Source organism: Cololabis saira, chromosome 17, assembly GCF_033807715.1.
Source record: "Cololabis saira isolate AMF1-May2022 chromosome 17, fColSai1.1, whole genome shotgun sequence".
NCBI lineage: Eukaryota > Metazoa > Chordata > Actinopteri > Beloniformes > Belonidae > Cololabis > Cololabis saira.
Genome location: NC_084603.1, coordinates 20,681,421 through 20,698,968, shown reverse-complemented (window position 1 = coordinate 20,698,968; position 17,548 = coordinate 20,681,421). Strand labels below are relative to the sequence as shown.

Sequence of the window (17,548 nt, the reverse complement as noted above, 5' to 3'; positions counted from 1 at the left end):
AGATAAGTTGAACCTTGAAATACCCACAGTAAGTAAAGAAAGAAAGAGGAATGTACTGTAAATGGTAGACATTAATAGAAAAAGAAGAGAGGATTTTGCCTGATCTCCTGTCCGGAAATCCCTCACTTTTATTTGTGATTATTCAAATAACTGAATATTCAGTTGAGTTGAGAAACAACATAATTTACAAGTGCTTTGTATTGATCACTTTTGTGTGTACAGGTGACGGTGTGATATAAAACACGAGTGAACCATTGACACGTAGTACAGGATAGATTTCAGATTTCATCCTTCAACTCTGACAGAAACAGACACGGTCACAGCATTTACCGTAACAATGATTAAAAGACAGCAAAGATGTACTCTCTTTAATACAGGAGGAGCAAGAAGACCACATTTGTTACAGCTCAGCACGTTGTTTGTTATAAAACAAATTACAGAGAAACGATTACAACAGCTCAGACTGTAATTTTAAACACTTAATGAATCAGAGGTTTAACCTTTATTCCCAGTTAATTTTATCATAAGTGTTCGGGGTAATAGTTTTCAGATGGTAGGAACATTAACTGACAAGGAGACGTTTGTAAATGTAGGAAGGTAAAATATACCGGTTTCAAAGTTATATCTCCTTGTTATTGCAGTCAGAGCATCTCCTGTGGATTGCGGGTTAATGAGTCACAGTCGGACCAAAGGCCTGGGAGTAACTCTTAAGAAGAGTCATAGGATTAGTAAGTGAGCATCTGCTTTTAGCCCTCTACAGTTGCCAGCAAACGCCTTGAGAGCTGTACCTCATGTACAGGACTACCGACAGAGTTGTCTTCATGGTGCGGTTTCATGACTTTACTCTTTAGGATGAAGAATGTGAAGATTTTGCATTTGCCACTGGTTTTTGTGTTTGTGCATGCCTGCTTTGGTAAGTTCCCCTCATTGATCGCCTGCCTACTTATGTTGCTGTGAACAGATGGTGAATGCTGTTCAGCCACATCTAGAGACAGTTAAATTATTTAATTAACATTTTCTCAGACAATTATTGCATCTATTTTAGAATCTGTCTAAAATCATTTGCGGTTTGTCTTAGCTGCAAATATAAACATTGATGTTTTTTTTTTTTTTAAATGTATAATCTCTACCGTATAACAATTGTTTTTTGTTTGTTTGTTTATTTTACTATATTTTTAATCTAAAATGCAATTATCACAGTAGGGATTTCAGGTCTATGTATAAAGACGATATCTTTGGAGGTTGACGTCAACTGCGCGTAATCTCATTCAGACAGAAAGCACACTGCGCTTTACACAGCTTCGTCTTTTCACTCTTGCATTTACTGTGAGACTACTGAAAATATGACCTCTGAAAATGAACAAATAACTTTGAAAAGATGTTTAAATAACATGGAAAATGCATATCAGAAGAAAAAATCCACAGTGTTTCACACATAAACAAGTTTTCACACATTCACATTCAAAACCTGAGACCATGAACCTTTTCGTCATTTGTGGCCTTCCCTCTAATAATACTTAAAGAGATGTCTGGGCATTGTGAGTACCACTCATTAACATGTTACAAGTGTTATCTTGTTTAAATCTTCATCCATCGCATTCTAAAGATGCATGGGGATATCAATGTAAAAACATGCCCTCTTGAAGGCAACATATCTTTCTCTGAAACCTCTGCTGCCATCACAACAGTGTAGATGACGTTGGCCATGTCCTCATACCCCCCTCCCCCCCCCGAAACAATGGCTTTTGGATTTGCTGCTGATAATAGTCTGGGTGGTCTTTTTTATCTTTAATCCCAAAAGACGTCCGTGCCACCTCTGGATAATGTTGTTTCTGCTCAGTGAATGCCCAAGGGACATTTGTAAATGTAACTCTATATTGTTTTGCTGGAGTAAGGTTTCTCAAAGTAATCCCTCAACCATATGGTTCTATCCGCTGTTTATGAGTCACGGTTCTTAGTGCAGTGCCATCGCTAGAATCAGAGATCACAGGTTTCCAGCTTAGGTTTGTGCCCTTGCTCTGTACACACTGACGTTTCTCCAGATTCTTTAAATTATTCAATGATATTCTGCACTACAGAAGGATTAATATGCAAATACGGTCCATTCTTCTCTGAGGTACATTGAATTCAATCACTTCAATTTTTTTCTCAAGGATTTGTTTTAAAACAGGAGATTCTCTGCCCAGCTTAGATCTTCAAAGACGTCCGCTTTCATAGATTTTACACTTTCACCAAATCATGATTTCAGCACCCTGAAAAACTACATTTTTAAATGAGTTGCAGACCAGAAAAGCAAGAATGGATGTATGTTACAATTCAAAAGATGCTGAAAAGAAAGAAAAAGCATGAATAATGTTGCATGTATACTCTCTTCAGTGAAATAAAAATGAAAGCAAATACAAGAATCAAAGTTTGTTAACTTGAGTTATATGAATTTGGAGTTATACTACAAAATATTATCACGTAATAAATCACGTAAAGAAGAGTAATTAAAGATTTTGTCATTGATTAAGGGTGCGATTCATAACTAATTACTCCAACCTGCCCGCGGCTCAGTAGGTAAGATGAAAGTTATGATGTTTAACAAACACAGCATTATGTATTTATGTCTCTGCTTCCAGCACAGGCAGACTTTGCCCCGTTTTTCTACGGCAATGGACCCTACAGCAACAACGGGAACCTGGCCTTATTTAGCCTCTCAGAGGACACGCCTGTCGGTGAGATTGACCTCATTCATAAAGGACATTTGGTGTGAAGCACTAATAGGCCTATAGAAGACCCAATCAGCAAAATGATGGTTTTTGGTTGTCGGTGCACAATGTTAAGTAGCATTTGATAGATGAGCAGATGTTGTGTGGATACTGCGTACTGACACCACCATGTTCATCTGCTGCTGCCACCTGCTTTGTTGGCTGTGAATGTGGAAAAGGTGACCCTACACCTCACATCATGCAGGCTTGCTGCTGGTGCTTACTGTCTTGTGTGCTTCAAAGCTATAGTTACAAAAATATTTATATATAAAATAGCCTGTAACCTTTATGGGCAGCTCTTGTCTAAAAGTAATCAATCAAGTCAGTAGCTGAGCTTGCATGGACTTTTCTCTGATGCTTTTCTTTCCTTAGGTACGCAGATCTATTGGCTCAATGGCACGGATCCTGAAGGCCAGGAAGTGAGCTACGGGCTTTCCTTCGATCCAGGGACAAAAGAATACCTCAGGGTTGATCCAAGAAATGGAAATATCACATTAGTGGAACCACTGGACAGAGAGGTAAGACCGGGACATAATCCACTCAATTTAAACTGTAAATGATGTTGTCACATTAACTTTTTCTCCTCATCTTTGCTCAGAAACAAGATTCCATTGACGTCATTATCAGCATCACAGATGGCAGAAGCAAGGTATTAACTTGATATGAAATGATCTGATAAATCAGCCACAACATTAAAGCCAGCTGTCTAATATTGCACAGGTCTGCTCTCGCCAGCTCAGTCACTTCACTTCTTCGTGTTGTCTCAAATGAGGGCGTTAAATCTTTGAATTCTGGAGACTGCTTGTTCAACGCCACCTCTGAGATCTTTTTAAAACTTGGATCTTTTGAAAGGCTTTTTGTTGTCTTCCTCAAGGGGACAGAAAACAGTCCTGCTAGACAAAGATACTGCTGTGTAATAATGAATTTTCCATCTGGAGGGTGTGTTTGGTCTGTAACAACATTAAAGTGGACGGTCAGTCAAAGTAACAGCTGCATAAATGTTAGGACCCAAGGAAATAGAACACTAAATATTAACAAATGTTATTCACTCCACCTGCCAGCTCATTGCTGTCGTTGTTGCCATGCGATTGATCAAAAATCCTGGCCAAAAAGAGTATGTCATGTGATTTTATTCTTCTCCTATTTAGGTTACGGAAAGAGTCACGATTTTTGTGACAGATGCAAACGATGAAAAGCCTGAATTTCAAAACATGCCTGCGATCATCAGTGTACTCGAAGTGAGTAAAGACGGAAGAGCGAGCATTGTACACTTCTGAGTTTTATATTTGAGTAACTTGAGTTTCACTGACTTTTATTTTTACGGACTCATTTCCTTTTTAGACAACTGAATCTGGAAGTAGCATCTTCAAAGTTGAAGCTGTGGACAGAGATACTGGTTCAGGAGGCTCAGTCACCTACTTTCTCCAGGTAGGACCACGTCCTGGGGGATGTAACACATTTTCTCACACAGAGAAAAAGAAACATTTTCAAATAGAGCAACCCCTGAGAGCTAGATAAGTCAGTTTAGACCTCCAACTCAATTGCTGTGGCCTGGGGGTTAAATTAGTGGAGGGTTCATCAGCCCCAACATCTCTATGTACAACTGATAAGTGGGTGTTGATTAAACTGGATCCTAAATATCAGAACAAAAGTGTTTTTGTCATTGATCAAGTGATCTGAAGCCCTCACTGCATGAACAGCATCAGCAGAGTTTTCCAAACAGTTGGTTTTTTTCCCAACTGGATGGAAAACCCTTGTTTTTTTCATTTTTTTAATGAAAATCAACGGTTTCAAAGTTGATTCAATTACTCTCCAGTTATAAGAGATGTGCGCCCCCGATGTTATCGTCGATACAGTAACTCTTTTGTATTGACTACAGAGGTTAGCCAAGGGTGAGAGTGAGTTTTCTCTGCTTTCATTTCATTTGTATAAATTCAAGATACTTTTTACTTTTCTTAGACTTTTAAAATGACCTTGTACGTATTGGTCAGTGGCGAATGTCGCTTTTATAAAAGTCATAGAGGTTTATACTAGCACATTGTGATACATGGTGACTTTATTTCATTTGTCTAAACCGACTTGATCAAATTCACTATTCTCTTATAGCCTGAAACTTAAAATTTCAGGCAAACATACAGTAATGTTTTTATCAAGCCCACGAGCCTTTTCTCACTTCAGTATCAGCTCAAACATAGGCTATTGTTCATTGATAGCATTTATAATATAGATGTGATGAATATAAGTAGTATCACGTATGTTGTATGAAGTGCATGTGTCCATTTTGCTGACTATTCTGGTGTAGTTATGAGGACAGGGATTAAATCACAATTACATTTGTGTCAGGTATTGAAGGCTTATAGTGGGCCGCTTTGGCTGTGGTTGGCAGGGTATGCTAGTTTGCACTTTGGACTAATAGGACGGCCGAACATCTGGCCTAGACGTGACAGACTGTGATAAGTGGAGCAGTTTGTATGTGGATACAAAATATTTTGCTTGCCTCCTTTGTCCTTGATGGTTTTTTTTCTTCCTTTTTTAAACATCATGAGGAAAAAAAACACACTTTATGGCTATTAAACTGCTGCAATTTTCTTTTTGTTCAGGCATCCATCAGACCACCTTTCATTATATGTCACATCTGTTAGTGTCCGAGCATGTGACCTTATTTGTACCTCCTAGAGTGTTTTTAAAATCATGATTTCTGTTCTGTTTTCTGTTGCAGACTCCTCAGCCAACTCTGTTTACCATTGACAGGCACAGTGGGGTCCTTCGTATCAAAATTGGAGAAATGTTGGATTATGAGAAAACAAAGACACATTTTGTCACTGTCATTGCAAAGGTACTACATGTAGCACAACTCATCATCTGCTCTTGCTGTGCCATTCTGTTTCTTAATTTTCCCATATTTGTGGTATATATATATATATATATATATATATATATATATATATATATATATATATATATATATATATATATATATATATATATATATATATATATATATATATATATATATATATATATATATATATATATATATATATGCCTTAGGTTCTTACCAACATGCCTGTGCCAACAGAAGGCAGGGACTGACACTGGCAGAATAAAAAATAATTTCGTTTTCGTTTTTCAGAAATTTCAGATGATTCTTTAAGTTTAACATGCAAAAGTAAAATAAATGAATAATGCAAATTAGAAAAATGGTGTTCAGACATCCTGGCTCATCTGTTCCAGGATGGTGGTGGCGTCTTTAATGGCAGGGTGCAGTGGCTGTCATCCTCCGCTACCATAACAATCAATGTGATTGATGGACAAGACACTGCACCATCTTTCGTTGGGACACCTTACTTTGGCTATGTTTATGAAGTCTCTGTGCCAGTGAGTATGAAAACATCTCCAAGCAATTTAGATTTAAACATAAATACCCAAAAAATCTGACTCTGTGTCAGTGCTTATCACGCAATGTTATCACAGTGTCTCCTAATTAAATGTTTTGTACTGTTTTGAACTATCGTCTGACATCTTTTGGTTTCAGTTTTTGGTTTCATTAAATAATGACAGGGAGATACAACCAAAGACTGAGTTATATGAAGTTATGTGCCATTAATGTTAACTTTTACTGTCATGAAGTCATGTTAACTGTTTTTCACAGTCCGTGTATCCGTAAAACTGATTTCATTTTTTGTTTTTTGCCTGTTTTCTTTTTATTTCCTACAGGGATCTGAAATATTCACAGTAAAGGCTGAAGATGGTGATGTGGGGCACCCGAATCCAATCCGTTACTCATTTTATGAGGGTAACCTCTATAGTCAAAGAAAAACAACATGATTCTCACCCGAATGGAAAACAAAATAAATATTTAAGTGTTCATCTGTCTTTTTGTTTGCACTACTAGGTGATGATGGCGCTTTTGGCATCAATGAAACAAGTGGTTGTATCTCCCTGCTGACGTCTCCCATTTATTTGAAGAGAGAAATCTACAACATCCAAGTCAAAGTAAGTCTGAATACTTAACTTGTTCAAGCTAAAAAAAAATAAACAGCTTCCTTTTGAGTGACCATTACATGTAAAGTAAAGAGTGGATTAAAAAAAAAAACTCCAGCGAGGCAAAAGTCTGTTGCCCAGCTAACAGAATAAACTGAACTTTTAAAAAGGTTCTCAACTTTTACACCTTTTGCAGGCATCAGAAGTAAGTCCAGAAGGAAAACTCATGGATTATGGGCTGACCACGGTGGTAATCCGTGTGGTAGACCTGAACAATAATCCCCCCACGTTTTTCGGCGAGACCGGCCCTCAGAACATGTTCGAGCTGACCGTATACGAGCATCCACCAGAGGGAGAGATCCTGCGAGGGCTTAAAATCATAGTAAATGACTCAGATCAGGTTGGTGACCACTGGAATGTGTGGCATGCTGATGTTTTACTACATGTATCATCAGTTTGCACTGAAAAAAACATTGCTATCTTTGAAAGCTGCCTGAGCAGCTTCCTTATGACATAACACCAATTTTCTAACTATGTTACATTGTTACCTCATCAGAAACAGATTTAACAAACATTCACAAAGCAAAATGTGTTTAGGACAGTGTCTGCCTTGCTGTCTATGAAATGGCCTTAAGCCTTCCATTATCACAGACGATCCTTTCAGAACTGCATAAACCTGAGAGCAAGCCAACACAAAACCAACAGTTTCCTCTCTGCCATTTGTCAGCTTATACTAGTGCCTTTGTGTTTGAAAGCCACATCCAAATGGATGTTGCTCTCCAAAGATTTTCTCCCTTAATGCCATCACAGCATTGGGTGGATTCATTTTGGCCACAGACATTATTTTTCAGTGAGATTATTATTACTCCTACAGAAATCCAAATGATTTATCTTACATTACTGTAGCAATTAAGGGTACAAACCTTTTATATTGAGTGAACAGAGTGGAGGCCACACGGATTATATTGTAGTAATGTCTTTTTTTTTTATCTCTTTTTTTATTATTATTTGACTTTGCAACAAATGGAAATGACTATAAACCGGTTTGTGCGTAATGCAAGTCATTTGACTTTTGAACGGCATGATGACTTATACTGTATGTGCTCTCCTGCAGGGTGCAAATGCTAAATTCAATTTGAGACTGATTGGACCTGGAAGAATGCTCCGAGTTGTCCCTCAGACTGTACTTAATGAGGCTCAGGTCACGATATTAGTGGAGGACTCTGCTGCGATGGACTACGAGAAGCACCAGTTTCTAACATACAAGGTTAACATTTTATAATAAAGTTTATGACGGATGCTTGCATTTTGTAAGCAAATGACACCTGTGTCACCTGCACCTTATGTGTATTGTTCTTTTTTTTGGTACTCATCCATCTCTCTTACTCAGCTTCTTGCAGTTGAGATTGATACCCCCGAGAGGTTCAGCGCCACAGCGGTCATTGTCATCCATCTCCTGGACACCAATGACAACGCTCCAAAATTCTCCTCGGACTATTACATCGCCAGAATTCCAGAAAACTCACCCGGTGGCTCCAACGTGGTGTCAGTCACGGTGAGAGAGTCTTCATCCCATCTAAAAATACATGACATCGTGAATGTACGTCACTCGTGGCTAAAGCAGAATGCTGATTTTAACAAAATGCTCAACAGGGCCATTAATTCCCTAAATGTAGACTCTTTGAGAAGTGGGGGTTGGGATAATATGTGAAATCATGTAGATAAAAGCTAGGCGAGGTAAGCTGCCAGATGGCTATCACTTTCATTTTGTTGTGTAACAGCAAATTCCCCTGACTCACTCCCCCCAACGCTTAGCAGCACATGTGGCTCCTGCACAAAAATATGTCCTGAAATAAAATGATCACTTTTAAGGCCATACTGAATTGATTGATGTTTGCTTTATCTCCTTCTTTGCCCTTGTCAGTTCATATCAGCTCTGCCGAGGCAGGGAGTCTCACTAATAAGTCTGGCCCTGGTGTGAACGCCACAGAGGCTCTGCCTTGATCCCAGGCAATTTCATTCAGATAAAAGAACACCGAGCAAGTGACCTTGGACATGTGGAAACAGTGAACAGCCATCCCAGCAGCTGGAGACAGACAGATTAGCTGAAGCCCGGGATAATATTCCTATATTAAAAATCACGTTTTTGAGAGATGAATCCTGTAATATCATGTAGCAGAGCAGCGCAGCTTCATTCAACTCACTGACACATCACAGCTCTATTTTAGAGCTGTGATGTGTCTAGTTTGTTTTAGCAAAAGTACAAATGCCATTTTCTTGTAAGATATGTCATGTAGTAGAACTTCCAAAGACTGACGTTGCTGTTTGTCTGCAGGCAACAGACCCAGACTCGGGACCATGGGGTGAGGTGAAGTATTCGATTTATGGATCAGGAGCAGACTTGTGAGTATGAGAGTACAACTAAGCTTCTTCCTGAGTTGCACATAATTATGTTAAAATATTTAGATATTTTATAGTAACACAACAGCTAATATACCTGTCATGTACTGGTGCTTAAACAGCATTGTATTGGTGGTAAGAATTAGATGTGTTTCAGATATAAACATGGTCAGAAACAGGACAAAAATATATCAATATTGGTAAATATTCCAGATTAACATAAAACTATTTTTGGATTACCTTTTGTTGCCGCCAGTGTATCTATGTATGTATAGAGAAAGACCTGGGTTTGTGGAGGAAAGCAGCCAGCTGCATTCCAGTGAAGGTCAATGAAACCATATCTTTAAAGAAAGAAAATCCCACATCTTACGTAACAATATGAACAGTTGATACCCCAGCTACTGCTCAGCTGTGGAAAAACAGAATACATCCTTCACCAAAAAGAGAAAAAAAACACACAAAGTAAAACAAAATGTCACATAAACTTGATGTGATCTTGAGTGTGCACTCAGTTAGATTCAAAAGCTCATCTGTTTGAAAGCTGCACAGAAATGGCGTAATAAAACCAACATCTGGTCCTCATGAGGTTTCAAAATTACATAAAAAGGACCTAAAATGAACACCAAACAGGATATCGCGTGTGATTGATTATTTTATTAAAACTAGGCCAAATTGGAGATGGAGTGTGAAAAACCTCAAGACAAACTTTCAACTACCACAGGGATTAAGGAGGTACAAAGTAGCAAGATGATGCAGATGGATGATCAGCGAGTTTGACCACCTCTAAAAAAGCAGACATGTTAAGTCCCCCCGGTCTGGATTACTGAGATATATGCTTTCTGCCAAGTAGGAAATACACCAGCAATGAACTTAGAGACATAGTTGATCTTTCCTCTCAAGCTGGAAGGGGTTATAAGGCCAATTCCTTTTTTTTTCCTGGGAACAAAAAAGAAAAGTAAAAATAAAGACATTTCCAAACACTTTCTTTGTTTGGAGTTTCACTCTAGAGAGAAAAAAGCTTCTCACAAGTGGAAAACATTCCAGACATTTTTCAATCTTCTCAGGAGAGGAAATCCCAAGTTCAACCAAAGGTCATATCATGCAAAGCCCACAGATGAGAAATTGCAAAAAAAAAAAAAAAAAAAAAAAAATCAGACAGGCCTTCCTAACAACAATCCTAACAAACCACAGAACTTCTGGAGCAGACAAGGCCAAATTGGAAATTTTTGCCCAGAATGCACAGCACCAAATAAGCGTGGGGGAAGAGGAGCAGTGATTCTGGCTTGTTTTGCAAACACGTGACCTTGTTTTCATTGAGCTAAAATTGTTTCTTGAAATAGAACATTCATCCAAAGCTAATCAACAAAAACAAGAAATTAATTGTCACATTGTCTTAATAGAGCTCTGCATCAACAAATACATTCAATCATCAATGCGCTGATGCCACGATGTAAGTACGAGTCGGCCAAAACTCCTCCACATGGACGTGAGACTCAAAAAGTCATACTGTGACATTTACCTCAGCATATTGCTGCTAAAGGTCACTATGAAAGCTGTTGAATCATGCCCAGGTTGACACACGCTGCTTCGGCATTTTGACATAGTTCAATGGATAATTACACAGTGTATCATGTACAGGGTATTTATCTTTAACTGGTGTAGGAATTATGTATGCAAAATCTTCTGAGGATTTGTTTTTTATGACACATATTTGGTCCCACAGATCACCTGCATGGCATATTTTTTTATGCAGATTCCTGCATTTATAAAAAAAAAATAGTATTAATATAATTTATTGGCAGCCATTGAAAGTATGTCTTGTAATGTTAAAGGATAATGAAAAACAGATGCCTGTTGGGGTGTTCTCAATAACCACCTTGTTTTATTCAATGGAATGGAAGGTGGGAAACAATATTAGAATATTTGGTGCAGATTTTGAGCTGTGCAGCAATGAGTTTAGGCAGATATTTGATGTCACATGGCGTGGAGAGAGAGGCTTTTCACCATAAGCAGTGCAGAGAGATTTGGAACACTTAAGCTTAGTGCATACTTGTTTAATCAAAACCATTTTGAAGCTGTGATTCCCCAGATTATTTGATAAAAATGCTGTTTTAAAATAAGACCCGACAATTTGGCATGTTATATTTTGGACTTTTTTTTAAAGAGTTTTTTACAGAATGTTGTGAAGTATTTAAGAGTACTGTATACGGGACTACAGAGTGCTGATCTTTGCCGGCTCACCCTCTGTCGTTTTAATCCTCTAATGGGATTGGAGGAGAAAATAGACTGCTCTTTGCTTCTGGGTACCTTGCACTGCAACAAAGTCACTGTAGGGCAAACAATCAAGGCAGTGAGTTAAACCATCTAATTCTGCTCTTGCTTGAATGTTCACTTAAAGCAACTGCAATGTGACATTAAGATGCTACTTGAAAGATATACTGTGGGTAGAGCAAACGGTTTAGGAAACACACTTTATTTTTGCAAGTTATTGAGAATCAAGGCACTTTTATGTGTGTGTATTGTGTAAAGGACCATGACTGAGTGTAGCTTTGCAAGAAATCTGCTGAAACAGTGAACGGGCTCTGTTGAATTGAAGTTTCACTCCCTGGTTCAACGGAACTGAGTGAGTAAAAATAGAAAAAAATCTTACATCAGAAAAACAGAGTTTAGACAATACAAACAATAAAACAATAAAATCAACATACAGGCTTGCTTCAGAAAAAAACTGTAATGAATTTAGTGGCACGGTTGTACATAAAAAAAGAATAAAAAATGTAAAAAAAAAGGTGATTTTCAAATGGTTTAAATTCATAGTTTTAAAATGCTGATGAACTATATGTTTAATCAGTTTCTTCATTTCTTTTTCTATTTTTCTAGTATTGTGAGATGTGTTTCTGCAATTCAGATTTAAAATGAGCATATTCATTATTAAAAATATCTGTATTAATGTCTTCTTAGTATTCCTCGCACAATCAATTTCAAATCAAAAATAGCATTTAAATATGGTTTCCTTCTAGAGTCCCGGCTACTTTTGAGATGGGATTGTAAAATGAGAATTACAGAGCTTTGACCTGTGTAAATAAGGTAAACCTGAAACAGGTTTTGGATTTAAAAAAGAAAATGTCATAATTTACAGATTCCTAATCCAGTCTGCATCAGGGATCATTTACACCCAGCCATGGGCGAGCCTGGATGCTGAGGTGAGGTCTAAATACAACTTTTACGTGAAGGCAGAGGACATGGAGGGAAAGTACAGCCTGGCTGAAGTCTTTGTGACTGTGTTGGATCTGAATGACCACCCGCCGGCTTTCAATGATAACTTCCTCGAGAAGACAATGGTGATTGGAGCACCAGTGAAAATTGAGGTACGCACTCTCTTCTGAGGTTTCAAAACAGGAACTGCATTTGATTGAATAAGTGATTTTACATTTTCTCATAATTATATGTCTCTCTACAGGCTGTAGACGATGACGCAGAAGTACCCAACAATGTAATAGAGTACGCCATCATGAAAGCTGATCCAGACAATAACATCTTTGACATCAACTCCAACACCGGAGAAATCAAGCTCAAGTCCTATATCAAGTCAATGGCCATCATTCAGAACATCACCAAGAAAAGTGACTGCACCTGGTCCCTGGTGGTGCAGGCCCGGGACCGAGGCCAGCCTTCCTTCAGCACCACCGCCGTCCTCAGGATTGACATCACTGAAGCTGTAAGTCGCAACTAAGTAACTAAGTAAATCTGGGGCTTAGTGTCATTAAATAAATATCAGTGCCTGTTGATGGTTACAAAATTAGATATTTTATGACTTTTATTTAGTGAGGAATAGTCAGGAAAAATTAAATGAAATTACTGCACTAGAATTGTAGGATAGCTGGATGTTTTTGTCTTCCCATATCTAATGCATTCATTTTTTTTAAATATTTTTATCCCCGATTTTTTTCCCATTTTCACCACCCAGTGCTCTACCTAAGCTACAGTCCTGGGGCCTCATTTATAAAAGAGTGTGTAGGATTGATACTAAAAGTGCACGTAAACCCAAAAGCCGAAAATGGCGAGCGCAAAAAAAATTAGGATTTATAAAACCGTGTGCACGCACACTTGCACGCAATGTTCGCTTTATAAATCACAGTCCAGCTGAAAGGTTGCACAGGTGAATTCGCCTCATATCCCGCCCTCTGCATGCCCACTTCATACCATAAATGGGCAATGCAAAGTAGTTCATGACTGTATTTGCATATGAATGAGCCTGATGAGCATGCGCAGCGGCTTCCTGCAGCCTGTTTCTGCTGCGTGTCAGGATGAATGAGACATGTCGAGCCAGGCAACCGTGCCACTAAATTTCACGGAGACTGAGATCGAGATGTTGTGGATGAGGTGAGGGCCAGGAAAACGACATTATTTGGTGGTCACAGTAAAAGTATAAAAAGTATATAGATAGTATAAAATAAAGCAAGTGAGTGGCGGCACGTCGTTAGTGCGCTAAACGCCGTGAGTGCCACGGACAGATGGTGCAGAAAAAAAAGAAGTGGTGTGATTTGAAGGTAGAGGCCAAGAGGTACGGAGCCCCTAAAGGGACACAGATTTTTTTATATATATAATGAGTTTTACGTGCGCGCGTGAATCCTTTAAGGCGGATTTATGGTTCTGCGTTACACCAACGCAGAGCCTACGGCGTAGGTGCGCGTCGCCGCGTACCCTACGGTGTAGGCTCTGCGTCGTTTTAACGCGGAACCATAATTTAGGCTTAGGCGCGCGTAAAACTCATCATATATTAAATATATAATAAATATATATATACTGTATATAAAATATATAAAATCAGAGTCCCTTTAGGGGCTCCGTAGAGTGGGTGACGAGGAGGTTCCCGGCGTGTCCTGCACCGCGGCTGCAGCAGCAGCACCAGAGTCCTGACTGACGCTGTGCTTCAAACACAGATGGACACGATCAGCGCTATTATATTATAAGTCTGATATGTGATGACATTATTAAGAGTATGACATGAATATGGCTTCATTTCACCACCTCACCGCCTGCGTAGCCAGTTCCCCATATCTTAAGACTGTTCCTGCGCGAGGGTCAGGGTTGGCGTAGGGATACGCACATTTTTCGGTTAGTTTTTTCTTTTTAAATCCCAACCTTTGCATAGAAGGTGGCTTGCGCATCTTTCAAGCCCTGTTTTGTGCGCAAGCAAGCTTTATAAATGAGGCCCCTAGGCATTGCTCCCCTCTACCAACCCCGGGAGGAACCTGCACTGAGCTCAGGTCTCCTTCTTATCCTGAGGAGTGAGCAGGCCGCTTCTTTTCACCAGACAGGGTGGGGCTTCTCTGGCCGGACATAGCGCATGGAAGGATCACGTTATTCTGGCCAGATCCTCCCCACCCCATCTGGCGCCCCGGCTGTCCAGAGGGGGCATGTATAGCCCAGGACTGTGTGCATGTTTTTATGAGGGTAGCTCACATTAGCTACCCAAGGGAACACGGGGAGAACATGCAAACTCCACACAGAAAGGCCCTTTCACCAACCCCACCCAGGGTGTGGGCGCCGAAGTCATGGGGGAACTAACACGCACTTCAGCGCCCACAGCGTCCCACAATCGAACTCAGGACCTTCTTGCTGTGAGACGGCTGCACTACCAGCTGCGCCACCGTGCTCCCATTCCCATATCTAATTTAGCACCAGAATCAATTTGGTTTAGCAGCAGAATATAAGCTAATCTACCCTTGACATGGCAAAAAATGAAGATTTTCAATGTAGTTGTATTTAGAGAACTCCAGCTTCCTCCCACAGTCCAAAAACATGTATGTTAGGTTAATTGGTGATTCTAAATTGCCCGTGGGTTTGAGTGTGAGTGTGTCTGGTTGTTTGTATATGTGGCCCTGCGATAGACTAGAGACCTGTCCAGGGTGAACCCCGGCCTCTCGCCTGTAATGTGCTGGGATAGGCTCCAGCAGTCCCCGTGACCCTGCAAAGGATAAAACGAGTATAAAAAATGGATGGATGGATTTATTTAGAGAACATCTTAAGTTATTTTTCATTTAGAATCCATGCAATTATTATACAGTATAAAACACTGTAAGTACTCTCTGCACAACTATTACGTTTTTAAAAAGGTGGTGCTTGAAGCTGTAAAGTTCCTGTATCATGACAGCTCAGAATATAAGATTTTGTAAAGAGTTTGCTTGAAATAGCATTTAAAAATGTATAGTCCTAAAAATCTCACACATGCAAATGTCATGTTTTCAGGTCAAATCCAGATTTATGTCATACTTCCTGGGACTAAGGACACGTCCTGGCACAGTGTTTGGGATTTGTTTGACCCTTGTCATCTTGGCCATTTCACTGACAATCTTCATTTCCACTATTATATACTGGAAATCTGTGAAAAAGACTCGCATACAACCTCATGGCAAGATCAGAAAGATAATGAGGAGGCCTGTGCCATAAATGAAGCTTGCCTTGAGATCATCAGCACAGCAGCACTGTTCCTTTTATTCTGCTCTACCAAGAATTTGTCGCTATTCTTTGTCAGAGGATTTTATAGTGGAACAAATTTGTGTCTGTAAAAGAGTACAGGAGCACAATATCCTCTCAAAAATAGATACTTTTTTCTCTATATTTTGATTTTGGACTGTGACATACCAACTAAAGTGGAGACTTTTATTGTTTATTGCATTCTAAGATGTTGAATGGTCTCACCTATGGGTTTCTGCATAAGCCTCTCTGATCTTGTCCTCACAAAATAGTAGAACAACAAATAAAGGAAAAAATTTTAAGAGAGAAAATATGTTGTTTTTAAAATGACAATGCAATAGCAGTACAGAGATTTGCATTTTGAATTTTCCATAATATCCCTCAGCAAAAAGCAAATCCATGCAGTACTGCAGACAATAACTAGTTAAACATTATTACCTGTGTGACTTCAGCCCCATGGATCTGAATTCTCCTTGTGCTCTTTTACAGACCCAAGTCAATGGGGGGCCTTTGGGATCATTTTTAATGCAGAATAGAAACAAGCCGTTGCAAATCATAGGTTTGCTTGCTGGTGTCATTGGTCTCATGGTCGTTGTCACAGTCATCATCTCTACTGCAACATTCATGCGCAACAAAAAGTCAAATCGGATCCTGCCTAACCGCCGTGTCAGGAGAAGACCTCAGAAACCGCACATGTGGAACTTAAAAAACCCCTTTAAGACAACGGAAACTTCCAGAGAGGGCTTCAGAGCTGCTGAGGAGCAACAGGACCCGGAGATAATGATGGAGAACATCAACTACAACAACAATATCAGTAATGTTGTGACTGTGAGACACTGGCCCCTACCTCCACCACCCTGTGCACCTTCCCTTCCCCCTCCACCACCTCTCTACGTCCCAGGGGAGCGGCAATGGACCGTACCAACAGTCTCTGCAACAGTTCAAACCAAACCCAAAAAGAAGCCGTCGACAGAGAGACGGAACACTGTAAACAAAGCCCTGGTGTCAGAGCTGAAGATGAGACTGGAGCAGAAAAGGAGGGAGGCACATTAATATGTCAGCTTTATAGTTGGCAAAACAGACTTAGCACGAGGTCCAGTTAGTGGTTGTCAGCACAAGTGTCAGGAAATGTTAAAATTGAAATGACATTACCATTAACAGAGACATTAAACAAAATTGAAATTTCATATCATGTCTGTCAAGTTTTCCGGATTTTTAACAGCTGTAGATTGTAAATCTGACAAAAAGCTGAAAAGCAGCCACTAAAAACATTTTGTGAAGGAATTGCTGTGTGGATGTCAAAATGTGAAAAAAACGAACTCAATCATAAGTGTGTATGTTTGTGTGAGTGTGTGTGCATGTGCGCCTGTGTGCCTGTGTGTCAGTGAGCCTGAATGTTTAAAATACATCGTTTAAGCAGCAAAAAGCTTAATTGTTTGTATATTAATAATAAAGAGTTTCTCACGTACACAAACACAATCAATTCTTGCCATATGTATCATCATTCAAAAAAAGTTTTATTTTAGAAGATAACATTTTTGTGACATTGTGTAATGTTTGAATTCCACCTCCTGAATAATGCGTTCTCTCATGAGTGACTTCTTCAACCCAGATCCCTTACTGGGAATTACGTCATAGCAATGTCAACAAGCAAGCAAGTCTGTCTGGAATACAATCAAGCTTCTTACAAGAGATCTCATGACTCCTGAACTAACTAGGGGGAACTGCCTGAGGGAGGAGAACTTAATTGATTACATCAAGAAGACCTTAAATCCTCATGTGCAGGTGTAAAACACTGTTTAGTGCAATATCTTGTAGCAGTCACAGTACTTTTTATGTCAATTACTGCATTTGATTTATTTATCATGTGGCGGTATACCTGAGTGTGGTTTTGTCAAAACATTTATACTGTCAAAACATCTGTGTGGATTTTACTA

The 17,548-nt window shown here is 39.3% G+C and overlaps 1 protein-coding gene across 2 annotated transcripts; it reads left to right on the top strand.

Moving 5' to 3' along the window:
• The first annotated feature begins 740 nt into the window (after positions 1 to 740).
• cdhr1a (cadherin-related family member 1a) lies at positions 741 to 17,548 on the top strand. 2 transcript variants are annotated; one of them, XM_061745582.1, is made up of 17 exons: positions 741 to 913; positions 2,622 to 2,717; positions 3,123 to 3,268; positions 3,349 to 3,399; positions 3,899 to 3,988; positions 4,092 to 4,178; positions 5,470 to 5,586; positions 5,985 to 6,128; positions 6,468 to 6,546; positions 6,646 to 6,746; positions 6,931 to 7,134; positions 7,849 to 8,001; positions 8,125 to 8,289; positions 9,070 to 9,137; positions 12,271 to 12,499; positions 12,592 to 12,849; positions 16,101 to 17,548. In XM_061745582.1, the coding sequence occupies exons 1-17, from the start codon at positions 835 to 837 to the stop codon at positions 16,662 to 16,664; spliced, it is 2,631 nt and encodes an 876-aa protein (XP_061601566.1). In that variant the 5' UTR covers positions 741 to 834; the 3' UTR covers positions 16,665 to 17,548. The 2 variants fall into 2 exon arrangements, with proteins under 2 accessions (XP_061601566.1, XP_061601567.1); XM_061745583.1 differs by having other exon boundaries at positions 15,384 to 16,238.